This window comes from Petromyzon marinus, chromosome 55 (assembly GCF_048934315.1).
Source record: "Petromyzon marinus isolate PM22_M1 ecotype Great Lakes invasive population chromosome 55, UKy_Petmar_22M1.pri1.0, whole genome shotgun sequence".
In the NCBI taxonomy this organism is placed as follows: Eukaryota; Metazoa; Chordata; class Hyperoartia; order Petromyzontiformes; family Petromyzontidae; genus Petromyzon; species Petromyzon marinus.
The window spans coordinates 4,592,867-4,616,198 of NC_133721.1; the positions used below are offsets into that span (position 1 = coordinate 4,592,867).

At 55.5% G+C, this 23,332-nt stretch overlaps 1 protein-coding gene across 4 annotated transcripts in view; it reads right to left on the bottom strand.

The window, feature by feature from the left end:
• Nucleotides 1-23,332, bottom strand: part of ANKMY1 (ankyrin repeat and MYND domain containing 1) — a 39,458-nt gene that overhangs the window by 4,783 nt on the left and 11,343 nt on the right. For all 4 annotated transcript variants that reach the window (XM_076052260.1, XM_076052261.1, XM_076052259.1 and 1 more), the window contains exons 8-20: nucleotides 22,634-22,841; nucleotides 21,670-21,786; nucleotides 19,737-19,961; nucleotides 18,904-19,331; nucleotides 15,025-15,199; nucleotides 13,910-14,053; nucleotides 13,274-13,423; nucleotides 11,103-11,210; nucleotides 10,834-10,968; nucleotides 7,710-7,823; nucleotides 5,130-5,295; nucleotides 3,603-3,753; nucleotides 2,518-2,586 (exon numbers count right to left, since the gene is read on the bottom strand). In XM_076052260.1, the coding sequence (XP_075908375.1) occupies nucleotides 2,518-2,586; nucleotides 3,603-3,753; nucleotides 5,130-5,295; nucleotides 7,710-7,823; nucleotides 10,834-10,968; nucleotides 11,103-11,210; nucleotides 13,274-13,423; nucleotides 13,910-14,053; nucleotides 15,025-15,199; nucleotides 18,904-19,331; nucleotides 19,737-19,961; nucleotides 21,670-21,786; nucleotides 22,634-22,841 (2,190 nt within the window). The remainder of the gene's footprint in view (nucleotides 1-2,517; nucleotides 2,587-3,602; nucleotides 3,754-5,129; nucleotides 5,296-7,709; nucleotides 7,824-10,833; nucleotides 10,969-11,102; nucleotides 11,211-13,273; nucleotides 13,424-13,909; nucleotides 14,054-15,024; nucleotides 15,200-18,903; nucleotides 19,332-19,736; nucleotides 19,962-21,669; nucleotides 21,787-22,633; nucleotides 22,842-23,332) is intronic.

Here is a 23,332-nt window from a genome sequence, read left to right on the forward strand (position 1 = left end):
ATTACCATAATTATGGGAAAAACGGTGTTCCAATCTCCGACTCCCAGGAACAGGTTTGCAGATTTGCTGAGCATTTCTGTGAGGTCCTGGGGGAGGGGAAACCCCTCAGCCAGGAAAACATCGTGGCACAAAGTGGGGATGACCCTGCTGAGGCTGCCGTGCCTCAAATATTGGAAGAAGTCACCCCCTGTGAGGGGCTGGCTGAGGTGCCATCTGTTGACGAAGTACTGAAGGCGATCTGGAGTCTGAGACCAGGAAAGGCACCGGGCAGAGATGATCTCCCAAGTGGCGTTTGTGCACAGACTGCCCTATATGACATCATAACAACAGTCTGGACCACTGGATGGGTTCTGCAGGATTGGAAGGATGCCCTGGTGGTCCCCCTCTTTAAGAAGGGGGACCTCACAGACTAACAACTACAGGGGCATCTCACTCCTCAGTGTGCCGGGAAAGGTCCTGGCAAGGTTTATTCAACATCGCCTTGCCAGGCACACTGAGTAGAGGCTTGCAGAGCCCCAATGTGGTTTCAGGAAAGGCCGGTCCTGCACAGATGCCATATTTTCAGTCCGTCTGCTACAGCAGAGGGGAATTCCAGCAAGACCTACATCTCTGCTTTATTGACCTGGTCAAGGCCTATGATACCATCAGTAGGCCGGGCTCTGGGTTGTTCTTCGTGCTTTTGGAGTCCCTGACCCTCTGCTCACGATCATGAAGGACCTTCATGATGGTGAGCGGGTCCGGGTAAAACTACGTGGCCGGGAGTCAGAGCCATTCCCTGTACACCTTGGGGTGCGACAGGGATGTCCTCTGGCTCCCACATTATTTAACATCTATTTTGACCACGTAGTTCGTGAAGCCTTCAATAGCTGTACCGGGGGAATCTTCATTTGGTAGATATAATGGGAGGCTGATCGATGCCCGGGTGCGGTCAAGGGATGGCTCCCTATTGCTCAACCATGTTATGTATGCTGATGATTTGGTAATAGCTGCTCATTCAGAGGAGGAGTTGGAGACGCTGCTGCTGAGACTGGAATGTGCCACTAAGAGATGGGGCCTTACCATCAGCCCCACCAAAACTAAGCACCTGCCTGGGTATTTTGTACCATCGGACACTCCACCCCCACAACTCCCAATCAGTGATGGGGCATTTGTGGAGAGAGTGGAGAGTTTCCCATACTTGGGCAGTGTGCTTATGACCGGCTCCAGTTTAACAGCAGAGGTCTCACTCCGAATCAGTCGAGCGGCAATATCTTTTCATCGGTTGCGTAACGCTGTGTGGAAGCTACTTGGTCTGTCGCTCCGCACTAAGCTTCAGGTCTACTCGGCCACGGTCATTCCCTCCCTTCTCTACGCTTGCGAAACGTGAACCCCCTTAATGGAACATCTTCGCTGATTAAAAACATTTAGGCTAGCCTGCCTACGATCCATCCTGGGTTTAACCAGGCTGCGTTGGCTGGGTCATGTAGCCCGCATGCCCAGCCACCGCATGCCGAAACAGCTTTTGTTCGACCGGATCGAGGGGGCTAAACGGGCGTGGCACGGGCTAGAGAAGAGATGGAGTGATGTGGTACAGGAGGACGTGGAGCTGAGTGGACTTGCCGATGACTGGTACCAGCGGTGTCAAGATCGGCCTCTGTGGAGGAGGCTCGTGATGGACGCTACTGGGCAGTTGGAGGCAGTCGCCCTCCAACAACAACGGAGGGCGGAGGAGCGACGCTCACAACAACGAGCGGAGCGTCGGGTGGCTAAAGCACAGCAGGTTGGCACAGTAGGGGGCACAGGTGGTGCATCAGCCAGTCATCTCAGTCATCTTAGTCAGTCGACCCGTGGCACTTGGGTCTGCCCCGTGACCTCCTGCCAGCGGGCGTTCGACACTTCACGTGGCCTCAAGGTGCACATGGCCTGGGACAAGCGTCGTTGTGACGTCACCGCCACTTAGTGGCGAATGGCGGTTGTTGTATCGTGGGAGTGTGTGTGTGTGTATCGTGGGAGTGTGTGTGTGTATCGTGGGAGTGTGTGTGTGTGTATCGTGGGAGTGTGTGTGTATCGTGGGAGTGTGTGTGTATCGTGGGAGTGTGTGTGTGTGTATCGTGGGAGTGTGTGTGTGTGTGTGTATCGTGGGAGTGTGTGTGTGTGTGTGTATCGTGGGAGTGTGTGTGTGTATCGTGTGTGTGTATCGTGGGAGTGTGTGTGTATCGTGGGAGTGTGTGTATCGTGGGAGTGTGTGTATCGTGGGAGTGTGTGTGTGTGTATCGTGGGAGTGTGTGTGTATCGTGGGAGTGTATCGTGGGAGTGTGTGTATATCGTGGGAGTGTGTGTATCGTGGGAGCGTGTGTGTGTGTATCGTGGGAGTGTGTGTGTGTGTGTATCGTGGGAGTGTGTGTGTGTATATCGTGGGAGTGTGTGTGGGTGTGTATCGTGGGAGTGTGTGTGTGTATCGTGGGAGTGTGTGTGTATCGTGGGAGTGTGTGTGTGTGTATCGTGGGAGTGTGTGTGGGTGTGCTCGCGCGTTCACACCTCACGATTTTCTTTTCATTCACCGCCGCGCTCCCCTCTTTGGTGCCCGCGCCCGCGCGGGTTTCTCGTCTGTGACCGTGAAGAGGGAGCGCGCAGTGAATCAGTGTGCGGTGAATCAGCGCCAGTGAATCAGCACGCAGTGAATCAGCGCACAGTGAATCAGCTTGCGGTGAATCAGCGCCAGTGAATCAGCGCGCAGTGAATCAGCGCGTAGTGAATCAGCGCTCAGTGAATCAGCGTGCGGTGAATCAGCGCTCAGTGAATCAGCGCGCAGTGAATCAGCGCGTAGTGAATCAGCGCGCAGTGAATCAGCGCTCGGTGAATCAGCGCCAGTGAATCAGCGCCAGTGAATCAGCGCGCAGTGAATCAGCGCCAGTGAATCAGCGCGCAGTGAATCAGCGCCAGTGAATCAGCGCCAGTGAATCAGCGCTCGGTGAATCAGCGCCAGTGAATCAGCGCCAGTGAATCAGCGCTCAGTGAATTGGCCCGGCCGGGTTTGAGCCGCGGACAACAAAACCGCGACACAAAAAAACTAAACTGAACTTTTTATTTTTTAATTTGACCAGGGAAGGCCCCACTGAGCTACGGTGGCTCCACCTGGGCCACCACAAATGGGAGCTCGACGAAGTGGGCTTAAATCTTGACTTAAAGCTTTCGTGACTGCACGAATTCATATTCTTGGGTCTTTCGGTAAAGTCACTGATATAGGTTTTTGTTATTTTCTTTGAACCTATCTACTTGACTTTACCGAAAAACCCAAGAATATGAAGTGGGCTGACCGTGTGCGGAAATTTAGATTAGCCAAATGCTCTAAACGCATGATGACACGCAAACTCCAAATATCCAGGTGTCAGGGTTGGGATCGAACCCACGACAGCCTGTATACCGGGCAGGGTAGTTAACATCTCCTCGGCACAGTGATGATGATGAGAGAGACACACACACACAAACTCCAAATATACATGAGGAATCAGCGTCGGGATCGAACCCACGACCTCTGTATACCAGGCGAGGGAGTTAACATCTCTTAGCCACCGTGACGCCCGAAGGCGACGCGTGAGCGAGCGCCGCCACCTCGTCGTTACCTCTGCGAGGAGTGCGGCGAGGAGTGCGGCGAGGAGTGCGGCGAGGAGTGCGGCGAGGAGGAGCGTCGTGCCGAGCGAGGGGACGGCCCGGAGGTCGTGGGGACGGTCGCGCCCGCGCCGGTGTAAACGAACCTCTTGCTGGGCCCCACCGCTGCAGAGACGCACATGCAAAGGCCCCCCCCCGTGCAGCCTTCGACTGGCCGTCGGGGCAAGTGCTGACGGCGCGAGTGGTTCGGGAAGCCACCGGGAGCCATGCACTTTTAAAGCGCCCAGATTGTAAACGCAAATTTATTTTCGTGTTTTAATTGCCCTTCCCCCGCACCTCCGATTATCACGGTCGGCTATGTACGGTGCGAAAGAAGTTCAACGCACGAGCGAGCCGGGTGGCCAGCAACTGCGCCCGAACGCCTTTTGCCCAGTGGCGATGTTTACGCGCAGTGCACCCGATTCTTCATTGAGGCTTTGCCGGGTTACCCAGCGTGGGGATAAGAAGAGATGCCTCGGCGGGAACCTTTTTTGCCGGTATCAAAATGATGAAAAAAAATAAGGATAGGCTTTTACCCCTTTTCTGGCAATTAAACAGGAGGTGTTTAAGATGTTCAATCACCAAATAGACACACACCTATTCCAAGGCATCGAGTCTGCATTCATCACGGAGTTGTGGCACCAATAATACCGTTTTTTTGGGGTTAGATCGCATAATTATACAAATCTGGCTGTTGCCTGATGAAGCTAGTTGTAATTACTGGCGAAACGTCGTACTCAGATTGTAAATGTTTTGGATTTGCTCTCCAACACACAACCGGTGTGCTGTGCTAGTGACGAATTGGCCACGTTCTGTTTACGTGACAAACCCTTACGAGTTGGCTGTGCCGGGTGGTGGCGGGTTTATGTGATCTAACCCAAAAAACCTGTATCATGGAGAACATGCTCTGATAATAATAATAATAATATACTTGCATTGTCTTTGAAACTGATTGGCCTAAACCAGAGACAGCCTTCTTTCTGGCCTTGTCTCAGCACCAGTGTTAGACCAGAGAACAACGCCAAAAGACAAACATTACAAAGGCAATGCAAGTATCAGAGCTCTTATAGCTCGGTACGAGAGTTATATCTATGGGACGTATTTTTGCCAGTATCAAAATTATGACAAATAAGAATAAGTTTGACCCTTTTTTGGCAATAAAACAGGTGTTAAGCTGTTTAAACACCACATAGATACATTTTGCAAGGCATCAAGTCTGAATTGACCACGCATACTTGTGGCAAAACATGCTCTAATAATAATAATAATCATGTACCTGCATTGTCTTTGAAACCGACTGGCCTACACCAGAGACAGCCTTCTTTCTGGCCTTGTCTCACCACCGGCGTTAGACCAGAGAACAACGCCAGAGAACAACGCCAAAAAAAGCGACCAGCGCAAGGGCAATGCAACGACCGGCGCGTCAGCAGCTCGGGTTGAGCAGAGGCGTCGTCGTGACAAAAACAACAACGTCCCTCGCCGCCCGCGAGCTAGCGGCTTACTGACGACTCCTCGCTCCGCCAAGGCCTCGAGCCGCCGGCGCTCGCGGGCGACGGCGGCGCGGCGCAGGGCGGCGCCCAGGTGGGCGAGCACGGCACGGCGCGCCGTGAACGCCGCCCGCTCGCTCGGGGAGAGCGCGTGGTACGGGGCGTGGGCGACGCGGCGGTCCTGCGAGCCGCAGAGTCGCACCACGATACACACGGACCAACACACGGACCAACGCACTCGCCAACGCACTCACCAACGCACTCACGTACACACCAACACACCAACACACGGACCAACGCACTCGCCAACGCACTCACGTACACACCAACACACTCACCAACGCACTCACGTACACACTCACCAACACACCAACGCACTCACCAACGCACTCACGTACACACTCACCAACACACCAACACACTCACCAACGCACTCACCAACGCACTCACGTACACACCAACACAGTCACGTACACACTCACCAACGCACTCACCAATGCACTCACGTACACACTCACCAACGCACTCACCAACGCACTCACGTACACACCAACACACGGACCAACGCACTCACCAACGCACTCACGTACACACTCACCAACACACCAACACACTCACCAACGCACTCACCAACGCACTCACGTACACACTCACCAACACACCAACACACTCACCAACGCACTCACCAACGCACTCACGTACACACCAACGCACTCACGTACACACTCACCAACGCACTCACCAACGCACTCACGTACACACCAACACACGGAACAACGCACTCACCAACGCACTCACCAACGCACTCATGTACACATCAACGCACCAACGCACCCACGTACACACCAACGCACTCACCAACGCACTCGCAAGCAAAGCAGGCATGCACGTGCGGGAGATTGTTCTTGTGATCATCGTCACGATCGTTGCAATGATCACGATAAATCTTGGAATGTTTGTGAACGTTGTCAAGTTAATTAGCGGCGTGTCTCGTCACGTGCCGGAGCATCCGCTTGGACCTCCCGAGTGACCGGGCTGAGCGAACGAGAGCTGGTTCGCCGTCTCCTGCGCGATGAACGTGGTGAGTGTGGTGAGTGTGGTGAACGTGGTGAGTGTGGTGAATGCGGTGAGTGTGGTGAGTGTGGTGAATGCGGTGTGTGTGGTGAGTGTGGTGAATGTGGTGAGTGTGGTGAATGAGGTGAGTGTGGTGAATGCGGTGAGTGTGGTGAATGCGGTGAATGTGGTGAATGTGGTGAGTGTGGTGAGTGTGGTGAGTGTGGTGAACGTGGTGAATGTGGTGAACGTGGTGAGTGTGGTGAGTGTGGTGAGTGTGGTGAATGCGGTGAGTGTAGTGAATGTGGTGAACGTGGTGAGTGTGGTGAACGTGGTGAGTGTGGTGAGTGTGGTGAACGTGGTGAGTGTGGTGAGTGTAGTGAGTGTGGTGAACGTGGTGAGTGTGGTGAGTGTGGTGAATGCGGTGAGTGTGGTGAGTGTGGTGAATGCGGTGAATGTGGTGAGTGTGGTGAATGTGGTGAATGTGGCGAGTGTGGTGAATGTGGCGAGTGTGGTGAGTGTGGTGAACGTGGTGAGTGTGGTGAACGTGGTGAGTGTGGTGAACGTGGTGAGTGTGGTGAGCGTGGTGAACATGGTGAGTGTGGTGAGTGTGGTGAGTGTGGTGAATGCGGTGAGTGTGGTGAATGCGGTGAGTGTGGTGAATGAGGTGAGTGTGAATGCGGTGAGTGTGGTGAATGCGGTGAGTGTGGTGAATGCGGTGAATGTGGTGAGTGTGGTGAATGTGGTGAATGTGGCGAGTGTGGTGAATGTGGTGAGCGTGGTGAGCGTGGTGAACGTGGTGAGTGTGGTGAACGTGGTGAGTGTGGTGAGCATGGTGAACGTGGTGAGTGTGGTGAGTGTGGTGAATGTGGTGAGTGGTGAGTGTGGTGAATGTGGTGAGTGTGGTGAATGAGGTGAGTGTGAATGCGGTGAGTGTGGTGAGTGTGGTGAATGCGGTGAGTGTGGTGAATGCGGTGAATGTGGTGAGTGTGGTGAATGTGGTGAATGTGGTGAGTGTGGTGAGTGTGGTGAACGTGGTGAGTGTGGTGAGTGTGGTGAACGTGGTGAGTGTGGTGAACGTGGTGAACGTGGTGAGTGTAGTGAGTGTGGTGAATGTGGTGAGTGTGGTGAGTGTGGTGAATGTGGTGAGTGTGGTGAATGAGGTGAGTGTGGTGAATGTGGTGAATGTGGTGAATGTGGTGAGTGTGGTGAGCGTGGTGAATGTGGTGAGTGTGGTGAGCGTGGTGACCGCGGTGAGCGTGGTGAACGTGGCGAGCGTGGCGAGCGTGGTGAGCATGGCGAGCGTGGTGAGCGTGGTGACCGTGGCAAGCGTGGTGAGCGTGGTGAACGTGGTGAGTGCAGTAACAGCGGTGAGCGTGGTGAGCGTGGTGAGCGTGGTAAGCGTGGTGAGCGTGGTGACTGTGGCGAGCGTGGTGAGTGCGGTAACAGCGGTGAGCGTGGTGACCGCGGTGAGCGTGGTGACCGCGGTGAGCGTGGTGAGCGTGGTGAGCGTGGTGAGCGTGGTGAGCGTGGTGAGCACACCTGGTTGAAGCGCATGAAGGCAAAGTCGACGACGGTGCCGACCGCCAGCCTGGCGCCGTCGTGCACGTGGATGGGCGACAGGACGCTGGCGCCGGCCGCGATGAGCCGGTCCACCTGCACGGGACACGACCGAGCGCCCGCTACGGTAGAAGCCCTCTTAACACGAAACCCGTCGTTCAGTGATTTGGTCGTTCAGCGAGTGTAGGGAGTGCACGATAAAGGATAAAAGGATTAATTCGTTCGTTTACTGCACCTACAACAGCCCGTCTAGCAGGGGAACGGTCAGTAAGCGAACACATTGGGCTCTATGGAGACACTACACTATACTACTATACACTACACTATACACTACTATACACTACTATACACTACACTATACACTACTATACACTACACTACTATACACTATACTATACACTACACTATACTACTATACACTACACTACTATACACTATACTACTATACACTATACTACTATACACTACACACTACACTACTATACACCACACTACACACTACACAATACACTACTATACACTACACTACTATACACTATCATACTATACACTGCACTGCTATACACTACACTACTATACACTACACTACTATACACTACACTACTATACACTACACTACAACACACTACACTACTATACACTACACCACTACACACTACACGACTATGCACTATACTACTATACACCACACTACTATACACTACACCACTACACACTACACGACTATGCACTATACTACTATACACCACACTACTATACACTACACTGCTATACACTACTATACATGACACACTACACTGCTATACACTACTATACACTACACACTACACTGCTATACACTACTATACACTACACACTACACGACTATACACTACTATACACTACACGCTACACGACTATACACTACACACTACACTGCTATACACTACACTACTATACACTCCACTACTATACACTCCACTACTATACACTACACTACTATACACTATCCTACTATACACTGCACTACTATACACTCCACTACTATACACTATCCTACTATACACTACACTACTATACACTACACACTACACTGCTATACACTACACACTACACTACTATACACTACACACTACACTACTATACACTACACACTACACGACCGAGCGCCAGCTACGGTAGAAGCCCTCTTAACACGAAACCCGTCGTTCAGTGATTTGGTCGTTCAGCGAGTGTAGGGAGTGCACGATAAAGGATTAATTCGTTCCACTGGCATCCCCGCACAACCGCGAGTACTACTTTATTTACTGCACCTACAACAGCCTGTCTAGCAGGGGAACGGTCAGTAAGCGAACACATTGGGCTCTATGGAGACACTACACTATACTACTATACACTACACTATACACTACTATACACTACACTATACACTACTATACACTATACTATACACTACACTATACACTATACTACTATACACTACACTACTATACACTATACTACTATACACTACACACTACACTACTATACACCACACTACACACTACACAATACACTACTATACACTACACTACTATACACTATCATACTATACACTGCACTGCTATACACTACACTACTATACACTACACTACTATACACTACACTACTATACACTACACTACAACACACTACACTACTATACACTACACTACTATACACTACACCACTACACGACTATGCACTATACTACTATACACCACACTACTATACACTACACTGCTATACACTACTATACATGACACACTACACTGCTATACACTACTATACACTACACACTACACGACTATACACTACTATACACTACACGCTACATGACTATACACTACACACTACACGACTATACACTACACTACTATACACTCCACTACTATACACTCCACTACTATACACTACACTACTATACACTATCCTACTATACACTGCACTACTATACACTCCACTACTATACACTATCCTACTATACACTACACTACTATACACTACACACTACACTGCTATACACTACACACTACACTACTATACACTATACACTACACTACTATACACTACACACTACACTGCCATACACTACACACTACACTACTATACACTATACACTACACTACTATACACTACACACTACACGACTATACACTACATTACACACTATACACTACACTACTATACACTACACTATACTACTATACACTACTATACACTACACTACTATACACTACACTACTATACACCACACTACTATACACTACACTACTATACACTACACACTATACTACTATACACTACACACTACAGACTACAACACACTACACTACTATACACTACACCACTACACACTACACGACTATGCACTATACTACTATACACCACACTACTATACACTACTATACACTACACACTACTATACACTACACACTACACTACTATACACTACTATACACTACACTACTATACACTACACTACTATACACTACACTACTATACACTACACTACTATACACTACACTACTATACACTACACACTACACTACTATACACTACACACTACACTACTATACACTACACTGCCATACACAAGTGTGGTCCTTAAGCGGAGTTCTACTCTACACACGGTGCAATGCGCGCTGAGGCCGTGGCTCACAACTCCACGGCAGAATCGGAATCTTTACTTAGGCTGCAGGAATCCGGGAAGGCGGCCAGAACCGGCGCTAACAACAATTTCCCAAGCTCTGCGATTCTACATTAGGATGTTTGGCATAACAACTGCGACCGGAGAAAACCCTCAGGCCGCAAGGGAAGCAAGGGGGGTTAGGGGGGGGGGGGTGACGCTCGATCCCCGTACGGATCGAACCCACTTGCCCGCCCTTGGGTTAGCGAGCGTCGCCAGTTTGTGCCATCGGCTTGCGCTCCGATCGCCTGGGATGCGGCAAACGGGGCTCGATGCTCGGGTTCGCTCAACGGTAACCGGTAACCGCGTGACGCCGCGTCACCGGCGCGTGACCGCGTCACGGGGCCACCGGCGGCGCAGGGCGAGGGGTTTCGGCGACCCCCGCGCCCGACCAGGCAGGCTCCCGTGCGGGTCTCTCACGAGCGCGAGGAGCGACGCCGCGTCGAGTCCCCCGTGGGCGTAGCCGGGGTTGGCGGCGGCGCAGAGGGCGCTGCCGACGGGCCCCGGCAGCGCGAGGTCCGGGTCGGCGCCGGCGCTCAGCAGCTCCTCCACCGCCTGCGCTCGCTCGCACAAAGATAACGGTCGACCCCGCCGCGGGCGGCGCTGCGCGGGGCGGCCGCTGGCAGGCCGGCGCCGACTCGCGTTGGCGAGCCGCTGGGGAGCCGCTGGGGAGCCGCTGGGGAGCTCACCGGGAGGTTCCCGCAGGCGACCGCCAGGGACAGCGGCGAGTGGCCGGCCCACACCGGGTCAGCGTTGGCGCCGTGACGCAGCAGCAGGCGCACCACGGCCTGCACGCACTGCACACAGCGGCGCCATCATCACCATCACACACAGAGCGGCATCATCACCATCACGCAGCGCCATCATCACCATCACACACACACAGCGCCATCATCACCATCACACACACACAGCGCCATCATCACCATCACCATCACACAGCGCCATCATCACCATCACACACAGAGCGGCATCATCACCATCACACAGCGCCATCATCACCATCACACAGCGCCATCATCACCATCACACAGCGCCATCATCACCATCACACAGCGCCATCATCACCATCACACACAGCGCCATCATCACCAGCACGCAGCGCCATCATCACCAGCACGCACACACAGCGCCATCATCACCATCACACACAGCGCCATCATCACCATCACACACACAGCGCCATCATCACCATCACGCACACACAGCGCCATCATCACCATCACACAGCGCCATCATCACCATCACACAGCGCCATCATCACCATCACACAGCGCCATCATCACCATCACACAGCGCCATCATCACCATCACACACACACAGCGCCATCATCACCATCACGCAGCGCCATCATCACCATCACACACACACAGCGCCATCATCACCATCACACACACACAGCGCCATCATCACCATCACACACACACAGCGCCATCATCACCATCACCATCACACAGCGCCATCATCACACACACACAGCGCCATCATCACCATCACACAGCGCCATCATCACCAGCACGCAGCGCCATCATCACCATCACACACACGCAGCGCCATCATCACCATCACACAGCGCCATCATCACCATCACACACACACAGACACAGCGCCATCATCACCATCACACACACGCAGCGCCATCATCACCATCACACAGCGGCATCATCACCATCACACACACACAGACACAGCGCCATCATCACCATCACACAGCGCCATCATCACCATCACACACACGCAGCGCCATCATCACCATCACGCAGCGCCATCATCACCATCACACAGCGCCATCATCACCATCACACACACGCAGCGCCATCATCACCAGCACGCAGCGCCATCATCGCCATCACACACACACAGCGCCATCATCACCATCACACAGCGCCATCATCACCATCACACACACGCAGCGCCATCATCACCATCACGCAGCGCCATCATCACCATCACACAGCGCCATCATCACCATCACGCAGCGCCATCATCACCATCACACAGCGCCATCATCACCATCACACAGCGCCATCATCACCATCACACACACGCAGCGCCATCATCACCATCACACAGCGCCATCATCACCATCACACACACAGAGCGGCATCATCACCATCACACACACACACACAGCGCCATCATCACCATCACACACACACAGCGCCATCATCACCATCACACACACGCAGCGGCGCCATCATCACCATCACACACACAGAGCGGCATCATCACCATCACACACACACACAGCGCCATCATCACCATCACACACACACAGACGCAGCGCCATCATCACCATCACACAGACGCCAAGGACAAAGATCCCCAGTGCAGCCTTAGACTGTTGGGGCAAGTTCTGTTAGCGAGCACCTATGAATGGTACGGCACCCAAGGAGGTGGGTGGCCAGCACCACGCCCGGCCGCCTTTGTCTCCCCGGTAGCGATGTTTACTACACACCGCACCAGGTGCTTATTTGAGGCTGAGTCGACCTCGGGGAGACCCATGGACCGGTTCAGAAAATCTTCACCGGTGTTGGGTGTGAGCGGGAATCAAACTCGGGTCGCCGCTACACTAAACGCTCACACACGTACACGTGCACACACGCACACACCCACTCGCACACACTCACACACTCACACGCACACACAAACTCACACACACAAACACGTGCACTCACACACACACGCACACACACACACGCACACACACACGCGCACACACACACACGCACACACCCACTCGCACACACTCACACACTCACACACACACGTGCACACACCCACTCGCACACACTCACACACTCACACACACGTGCACACACATACACACGTGCACTGACACTCACACACTCAACGCACCTGCGGGTCGTCGGAGCGCTGGCAAGCCACGTGCAGGGCTGTAAGTCCCCCCGCTGCAGGGGGCTGCTGGGGGTGGCCGTGGAGCTGGGAAGGGAACCCTGCCTGGGCAGCGTCGCTCCTCGCCGTGCCACACACCGCGTGGTCCGCACCCTGCACACGGCGCGGCCACGCGGGGATGAGTGGGTGAGTGGGCGAGAGGGTGAATGGGCGAGTGGGTGAGTGGGCGAGAGGGTGAATGGGCGAGTGGGCGAATGGGCGAGTGGGTGAGTAGGCGAGTGGGCGTATGGGCAAGTGGGTGAATGGGCGAGTGGGCGAATGGGCGAATTGGCAAGAGGGCAAATGGGCGAGAGGGTGAATGGGCGAGTACGCGAGTGGATGAGTGGGTGAGTAGGCGAGTGGGCATGTAGGCGAGTGAGCATGTGGGCGAGTGGGTGAATTGGCAAGCGGGCGAGCGGGCGGATGGATGAATGGGTGAGTGGGTGAGTTGGTGAGTGAATGGGTGAGCGAACGAATGAGGGCAAAGGAGTCTCATTATCAAGCGCGATCTGGTTAAACAAGCGTCAAAACAATAACAACAGACGAACAAGCGGCGTGGGGAACGGCGCCATGGCGCGGGCTCGAACCCAGGTCCCTCACCTGGTCGGGAGGGAAGAAGGAGGCCTCCGTGTGGGGCGCACGCACGTCCGGGTCGGCCGCGGCGTGCAGCAGCAGGGAGACCATCTTGACCCCGCGGGGCCCCGGCGTGCCAGCGGCCACCAGCAGGGCGGGGAAACCGCCCTGCTGCACCGGCGTCGCCATCGCTCACATCATCATCATCGTCCTCATCATCATCGCTCACATCATCATCATCGTCATCGTCGTCATCATCGTCGTCATTGTCACAGTGACGCTCACCACTAACGTCGTCATCGTCACAGTGACGCTCACCACTAACGTCATCATCGTCACGGTGACGCTCACCACTAACGTCGTCATCGTCACGGTGACGCTCACCACTAACGTCATCATCGTCACGGTGACGCTCACCACTAACGTCGTCATCGTCACGGTGACGCTCACCACTAACGTCGTCATCGTCACAGTGACGCTCACCACTGACGTCATCATTGTCACAGTGACGCTCACCACTGACGTCATCATTGTCACAGTGACGCTCACCACTGACGTCATCATTGTCACAGTGACGCTCACCACTAACGTCATCATCGTCACAGTGACGCTCACCACTAACGTCATCGTCACGGTGACGCTCACCACTAACGTCATCATCGTCACAGTGACGCTCACCACTAACGTCATCATCGTCACGGTGACGCTCACCACTAACGTCATCATCACAGTGACGCTCACCACTAACGTCATCATCGTCACGGTGACGCTCACCACTGACGTCGTCATAGTCACAGTGACGCTCACCACTAACGTCATCATCGTCACAGTGACGCTCACCACTAACGTCATCGTCACAGTGACGCTCACCACTAACGTCGTCATCGTCACGGTGATGCTCACCACTAACGTCGTCGTCACGGTGACGCTCACCACTAACGTCATCATCGTCACGGTGACGCTCACCACTGACGTCATCATCGTCACGGTGACGCTCACCACTAACGTCATCGTCAGTGACGCTCGCCACTGACGTCGTCATCGTCACGGTGACGCTCACTTCTGACGTCATCACCGTCACGGTGACGCTCACCACTGACGTCATCACCGTCACGGTGTCACCGGGGTGCTGCGTGGGCTACCTCGGCTGGCAGGCGCTGGTCAGGCGGCGCCCCTCGCTGCAGCAGCAGGCGCAGGGCGCGGACGTCCCCGGCGCTCGCCGCCAGCAGCAGGCACGGCACGCCGCCCACGCCGCCCACGCCGGGGTCGGCGCCGCGCTCCAGCAGCAGCAGCGCCGTGGCCCAGAGGCGGCGCCGTCTGCACGGGTGAACGGGTGGGTGGGTCAATGAGTGGGTGGGTGGGTCAATGAGTGGGTGGGTGGGTCAATGAGTGGGTGGGTGGGTGGGTGAATGAGTGGGTGGGTGAATGAGTAGGTGATTGGGTGAATGAGTGGGTGAATGAGTGGGTGAGTGGATGAATGAGTGGGTAAGTGGGTGAATGAGTGGATTAATGCGTGGGTGAGTGGGTGAATGAGTTGATTAATGCGTGGGTGACTGAGTGAATGAGTGGGTGAATAAGTGGGTGAGTGGATGAATGAGTGGGTAAGTTGGTGAATGAGTGGGTGAGTGGCTGAATAAGTGGGTGAGTGGGTGAAGAGGGCGTGGGAGCGTGGCGGTTAGGTGTGGGAAGCTGTAAGCCCCAGGCTACCTTGGGCTCGCCTTCCCATCAACCAGAGGTGAGGAGTGGTGGTCGTGGTTACTTATGCCCCCACCGAAGATGAACATCAGTGGAGGGATGCAGGCAAGGCCGATGAATCAGAAGCCTTCTATGACCTCCTGTCACAGGTGCTAGCTAAAGTGGCCCCTCGGGATAGAGTCATGCTGTTGGGTGACTTCAATGCCCGAGTTGGTCATGATGCTGGCACCTGGTCTGGAGTGATTGGAAGACATGGGACAGATCACCTCAATAACAACGGTAGGAGGCTGCTAGCCTTTTGTGCAACTCATGGGCTTGTAATTACCAATACGCTGTTCCGGCATTGGGGCATCCACACAACATCAAGGATGCATGCCGGGTCCAAGCAAGAACATCTTCTGGACTATATCGTGACAGAACAGTGGATGCAGGCCCTTGTCCTTGACACCAGGACCTACCGTGGAACTGATCTGCCCACTGACCATCGACTTATCATCTGTAAGATATGCCTGCCATTCTTCCACTCCGGTGGTGGGTGTACACCCAGGATCCCATTCAAACTCATAGTAGCCTGGTCTCACCTAGCTGAAGAAAGTTGCAAGCAACAATTTAATCATCGCTTGCGGCTGGGGTTGGCATCGTCCCCCACTCCTCCTGATGTCGAGGGTAAATGGGCGAGGTTTAGGACTGTGACTCATGCAGCTGCAATGGCTGCTTTGGGTACACGGTCCAGACCTCCCCAGAGACCCTGGCTGACAGAGGAGGTGTTCAGGCTGGCTGAGAAAAAGCGATAGGCCCACTCTCATCATCTGCAGCATCCCACATCAGAGAATGAGGCTTACCACAGCCTTCGCTCGGAGAGCCCTGAGGCACTGCAAGGATGGGTGGTAGTAGCGTGTTGCTGAGGAGATTGAATCTGCCTCAGTGGCCCGTGATCACAAATCACTCTTTAATTCCATCAAAAAGTAACTTGTAGTGCCACACCTATCACCATCATTAGGGGAAAGAAAGATAATCCAATCTCCAACCCCCAGGAACAGGTTTGCAGATTTGCTGAGCATTTCTGTGAGGTCTTGGGGGATGGAAAATCCCTCAGCCTGGAAAACATCATTGGGCAAAGTGGGGATGACCCTGCTGAGGCTGCGGTGCCTCAAATATTGGAGGAAGTCACCCCCTGTGAGGGGCTGGCTGAGGTGCCATCTGTTGAGGAAGTGCTGAAGGCGATCCAGAGTCTGACACCAGGAAAGGCACCGGGCAGAGATGATATCCCAAGCGAAATGCTGAGGGAGGGTGGCATTTGTGCACATACTGCCCTATGACATCATAATAACAGTCTGGACCACTGGACGGGTTCCGCAGGATTGGAAGGATGCCCTGGTGGTCCCATTCTTTAAGAAGGGGAACCGCACAGACTGTAACAACTACAGGGGCATCTAACTCCTCAGTGTGCCGGGAAAGGTCCTGGCAAGGATGATTCAACATCGCCTTGCCAGGCACGCTGAAGAGAGGCTTGCAGAGCCCCAATGTGGTTTCAGGAAAGGGCGGTCCTGCACAGATCCCATATTTACTGTCCGTCTGCTACAGCAGAGGTGTAGGGAATGCCAACAAAGCCTACATCTCTGCTTAATTAACCTGGTCAAGGCCTATGATACCATCAGTAGGCCTGGGCTCTGGGTTATTCGTGCTTTTGGAGTCCCTGACTCTTTGCTCACAATCTTTAAGGACCTTCATGATGGTGATCTGGCCCAGGTAAAACTACGTGGCCGGGAGTCGGAGCCATTTCCTGTTCACCTTGGAGTGCGACAGGGATGTCCTCTGGCTCCCACATTATTTAACATCTATTTCGACCACGTACAGATACAATGGGAGGCTGATCGATGCCCGGGTGCGGGCAAGGGATGGCTTCCTATTGGTCAACCATGTTATGTATGTCGATGATCTGGTGATTGCTTCTCACTCAGAGGAGGAGTTGGAGGCGCTGCTGCTGAACCTGGAGCGTGCCACTCAGAGGTGGGGCCTTACCATCAGCCTCACCAAAACTAAGCACCTGCCTGGGTATTTTGTACCATCAAACACTCCACCCCCACAACTCCCAATTAGCGATGGGGTAGTTGTGGAGAGAGTGGAGAGTTCCCCATACCTGGGCAGTGTGCTCATGACCGGCTCCAGTTTGACAGCAGATGTCTCACTCCGAATCAGTCGAGCGGCATTATCTTTTCATCGGTTGCATAACGCTGTGTGGAAGCTACCTGGTCTGTCGCTCCACACGAAGCTCCAGGTCTTCTCGGCCACAGTCATGCCCTCCCTACTCTACACTTGCGAAACATGGACCCCCCTAATGGAACATCTTCACCGGTTAGAAATATTTAGGCTTAACCAGGCTGGATTGTGTGAGGAACTCACAAATCTGGTGAGCTCCTCCGGCAGGCAAGGCTGTGTTGGCTGGGTCATATAGCCTGCATGCCCAGCCACCGCATGCCTAAACAGATTTTGTTAGGCCGGATAGAGAGGGCTAAATGGGTGCGGCACGGGCTAGAGAAGAGATGGAGTGATGTGGTACAGGAGGACGTGGAGCTGAGTGGACTTGCCGATGACTGGTACCAGCGGTGTCAAGATCGACCTCTGTGGAGGAGGCTTGTGAAGGATGCTACTGGGCAGTTGGAGGCAGTCGGCCTCCAACAACAACGGAGGGCGGAGGAGCGACGCTCAAAACACGTGCAGAGCGCCAGGTGGCTAAAGCACAGCAGGTTGGCAGAGTAGGGGACACAGGTGGTGCATCAGCCAGTCATCTCGGTCATCTCAGTCAACCCGTGGCACCTGGGTCTGCCCCATGACCTCCTGTCATCGGGCGTTCGACACTTCACGTGGCCTCAAGGTGCACATGGCCTGGCACAAGCGCCGTGGTGACGTCACCGCCACTTGGTGGCGAATGGCGGTTGTTGTTGAGTGGATGAATGCGTGGGTGATTGGGTGAATGAGTGGGTGAGTGGATGAATGCATGGGTGAGTGGGTAAATGCGTGGGTGAGTGGGTGAATGAGTGGGTGAGTGTGTAGATGGGTGGCTTACTGAGTGGGTGAGTGTCCCCCCTGCCCCCCTGCCCCCCCCCCCCCCGCTCACCACGTTGACCTCCGCTCTCCGCTTCTAGACTCTCGAGTTGGGTCGCCTGTGCGCACGCTACTCGCGCACGGCATGACGGGAGGTCTGGTCCTCAACCCTCCACAAATCACCTCGTGTGCGGATCGTCATCACCACCTTCGTCCCCGGACGAGTGTCTTGTCGTCTCCGCCGTCATCGAGAGATTGAGAGACTCGTCTGCGACACTCACTTGTGTTTGAGGGTGGCCAGCTTCCTTGCCCTTCCTTCGCCCCCCTCCTCCTCCTCCTCCTCCTCGTCTGCTCCTCCTCCATCGCTGCAGCAGCCGCCGCCGCCGCCACCGCCGCGATTCTCACCACCGCGCCCGCCTTCACGAGCCGCCCCCTCGTCACGGCGGAGCCTGCTCAGGGCCTCGGCGCTCAGCTCCAGCTCCTTGTCGGAGACGGCGATGGCGAACGCGCGCAGCGTAGCGGTGGAGCGGAACTCGGAGCTCGTAGAATGTCCCTCCTCCTCCTCCTCGTCCTCCTCGTCGTCCTCCTCCTCGTCCTCCTCCTCGTCCTCGCCGCGTGCACCCGAGGGCCCGTGGCCGGTCCATCCCGAGCGCTCGGGGTCAAGCGGTCGTCCCTCCGCCGAAGGCGCCATCGCCTTGCCTGGCCCGCGCTCGGGTGGGGACGGCGAGCGGCGCGCGTTTAGGCGGCGCGCGGCGCACGGGGGAGCGGGCGGCGAGGCCGGGAGGCCATGGAGCAGCAGTGGGTCGGGTAGCGAGTTCGGCGGGTGTGGGGTAGCAGAGAAAAACCACGAGGGAGATGGACCGGCGGTCTGTGAGAGTGGCCGGAGCGATGAGTGATAGTAGAGGTAGCGGAGAGACGAGGAGGTGATGGACCGACAATGCGTTATTGACGAATTAATGAATGTTTACACGTGGAAGGAAACCAGAGAAAAGCCACGCCTGCGAGTGGGAAACACTTTTAAATGACCAATCACATCGCAGCTCCACACTGTGGCGTGGCGTTGCGTTTTATTTTTAACGACCAATCACATCGCGCCGTGCGCGTGCTTCTTTACCGACGCCGCCATTGGCCGATGACAGCGGCCACGTCGCGGCGGCTCCTCGCACAACGCCGACGCGCGGTCCCTCACGTCGACGCCGCTGTCCGATGGGGATTCCCGGGTGGGGGGCCACTGGCGGCCGCTCTCGGTTGGGGGGGTCCCGTCGCACCGAGACGCCGCGGCACCGTCGGCCTCTGGCGTCTCCGCGCGACCGCTGACTGCTCCCTGGGCCGGTGGCTCCTGGGAAGACACCGCGGGGACGCGGGCGGTGACGTCCCGGCGGCGTACCAACGCGGAGTGGAGCCAAACCCATCTCTGAACGCTGTGCGCTTGTTATTATTATTATTGTGGTTGTTGTTTTGCCCTTACGGGGCTGACCCATCCCTACTGGGCTGACCCGTCCCTACTGGGCTGACCCGTCCCTACTGGGCTGACCCGTCCCTACTGGGCTGACCCATCCCTACTGGGCTGACCCATCCTTACTGGGCTGACCCATCCCTACTGGGCTGACCCATCCCTACTGGGCTGACCCATCCCTACTGGGCTGACCCGTCCCTACTGAGCTGACCCATCCCTACTGAGCTGACCCATCCCTACTGGGCTGACCTGTCCCTACTGAGCTGACCGGTCCCTACTGGGCTGACCCGTCCCCACTAGGCTGACCCGTCCTTACTGGGCTGACCCATCCCTACTGGGCTGACCCATCCCCACTGGGCTGACCCATCCCTACCGAGCTGACCCATCCCTACTGGGCTGACCCATCCCTACAGGGTTGACCCGTCCCTACTGGGATGACCCATCCCTACTGGGCTGACCGATCCCTACTGGGCTGACCCATCCTTACTGCGCTGACCCATCCCTACTGGGCTGACCCATCCCTACTGAGCTGACCCATCCCTACTGGGCTGACCCATCCTTACTGGGCTGACCCGTCCCTACTGGACATCTGTGAAAGAGCGCTTCATAGCTCATCAGATTCTTCAGGTCCAAATTTTGAATAACAAAATTAATTCTAAGAAGCTGTATGGGTCTCTATGTAACCTGCACACTCAAAATTCATGCAACTGGATGGATGTGTCGTGACATAGAATCGGTCACTTAGCAGCATAGCGCTTGTTGCTGGCAGAGAAGGGGATCTGCAGTTGCAGCAGCCTTGACTGACAGCAGGTCACGTGATAGGCCAGAGAGAGGGATGTAGGGGAAAGGTTACCGGAGGGGCACGTGAGGGAAGCCCGGGAATCCGCTAGAATGTTCTAGAAAGGGGGTGTGGCTGGGGCGGAGCGAGGCCACGCTGGGAGGATAAAAGGGGACCCCGGGCGGGAGCTCGGGGCTGTCGCTTGGAGTGAGATCACGTCATGCTGCTGGAGTCTTCGCCGCCATCTACGTCTTCACCTGCTCGGCGTCGTCAGTCGGCAGTCTGCCAGCTGTCCCCACTGAGAGCTGGAGTTACTTTGTGTGGACTGTGAAGGCTGTTAATAATTAAAGTGCTTCCTGCTATCAGTTTCTCTGAGTCAGTCACTACAGATCTATTTATTTAGCTAATTCAGTACTGCCACTCACAAAGACAAAGATCCCCTGTACAGCCTTAACAGACTGTTGGGGCAAGTGCTGTTAGCGAGCACCTGTTAAGGCCATAACAGCAGACAAGAGCATGGGCGGCCAGCACCACGCCCGGCAGCCTTTGTCTCCGGAGTGACGATGTTTACACACCGCACCAGGTGCTCAGTTGAGGCTGAGTCCACCTAGGGGAGGCCCAGGACCAGTTCAAATAATCGTCACCGGTGTTGGCGGCGAGCGGGAACTGGACTCGGGTCTCCTGGTTCGTAGCGCAGCGCGCTCACTGCTACAATGACAATGATCCCCAAAATAGTCTGTAACAGACTGTAGGGGCAAGTGCTGTTAGCGAGCAGCACTGCTACACACACACACACGCGCGCGCGTCTCCTACCTGTGCATAGTACAGCATGAGGCAAGCAAGCAGTGGAGAAATTCCATCGTCCGTCAACGCATTCACATCGGCGCCCCAGTCCAGCAGCAGGTGAATTGTGTCTTCTTGGCAATTCACCTGCAAACGGGGGCAGCACCGCATCAGCACAACGGCACGCCACACGCAACAAAAGCGCGATAGCTGCGGTCATTCACCACGGCGCTTGTACGTACCAGGCTAGGTCCACTAAAAAGCCATCGCGTGAAGTGTCCAAGCAAGGCTCGCTGGCAGGAGGTCATGGCACCCAAGGTGCTATCGTGTTGCCTGCTGTGCCAGGCTAGGTGCAGGAGGAGGTTATGGCACAAACCCAGGTGTTATGATTTAACTCACTGAGATGACTGGCAGATGCACCCACTCTGCCCCCTGTTGTGCCACCTTGCTGCGTTTTATCTGCCCGGCCCTCCGCTCGTATGTACGTATCCACGTTGAACTTCTTTCGCGCAGTAAGCAGCCAACCGTGCTAATCGGAGGTGCATCGCTCCTCCGCCCTCCGTTGTTGCTGGAGGATGACTGCCTCCGACTCCCCAGTAGCGTCCCTCACGAACCTCCTCCACAGAGGCCGACTTTGACCGTCATCGGCACATCCACTCAGCCCCACATCCTCCCGCACCACGTTATCCCATCGCCTCTATGACTCGCGTTTTGTTTTGCATGCAACCGACCTGCTCAAGTGATTGCTCAGGCGTGGGGACCCGACTTTTGAGATTCTGCATGCAGCCAAGTTGGTGGACCCTGCGTCAGTGATTCGGTCGCGTGGAATCGACTTGCTCAAGTGCGGTGGCGAGGCTTTGAGCGGTTAAGTTGCGCACAACTCAGTCGCACGCAACCGAGTTGCAACCGAGTTGCGCACAACTCAGTCGCACGCAACCGAGTTGCAGCCGAGTCGCGCGCGACCAATCGCCCAGCTCCGGTTCGGCCCTCTCACCGCAGCGACGTGCAGCGCCGTGCGCCCGCGCGCGTCTGCGACGTCGGGGTGGGTGAGCGGCGGGCCGAGGGCCCGGGCGCCGTCGCCCCTGGCGGCCGCCGCCAGCAGGCGCTCCGAGGCCTCCTCCAGGGGGCCCCGTGGGCCGAACCCCACGCGGCGGCCCTCCAGGATGTCGCCCGCACGGCAATCGAGCGCGAAGCGCTCGTCCCTGCGGCGACAGAGCTCAGCGTCGTCACCGCCGCCGGCCGTGGGGAGCGTCGTCACCGCCGCCGGCCGCGGTCCATCCACTGCCGGAGGAAGGCCGCCACCTCTCACGATCTCACGACGCAACGATCAGTTTGATTTATTATTGATCCGCGTGTTCACCCAGGAGAACCTCACCGAGTCTCACGACTCCTTTTCAGGAGGGTCCTGCCAGCTGTTCACCGCAGGGGGCGATGCCGCCTCTGTTGCCGGTGCTGCCGTGCGATCCAAACCGAGTGATTCCCAGCGTTGGGATGTAATTTTGGCCCCGGTGCCACTCACACTGCGGGGGTTGTGTTAGCTATGAGAAGAAAGTGGAGAGCCTGGAGGAAAACCCCGCGCAGAGTAGCGGTGGGCAGGTGGGGAGAAAAACGCAGAACCGAATCCGGTTCACACGAAGCGATTCAACGGCTCCATATTCCCAGGCGCCGCCATTCCCCCCAGCCCAGCTGCCAC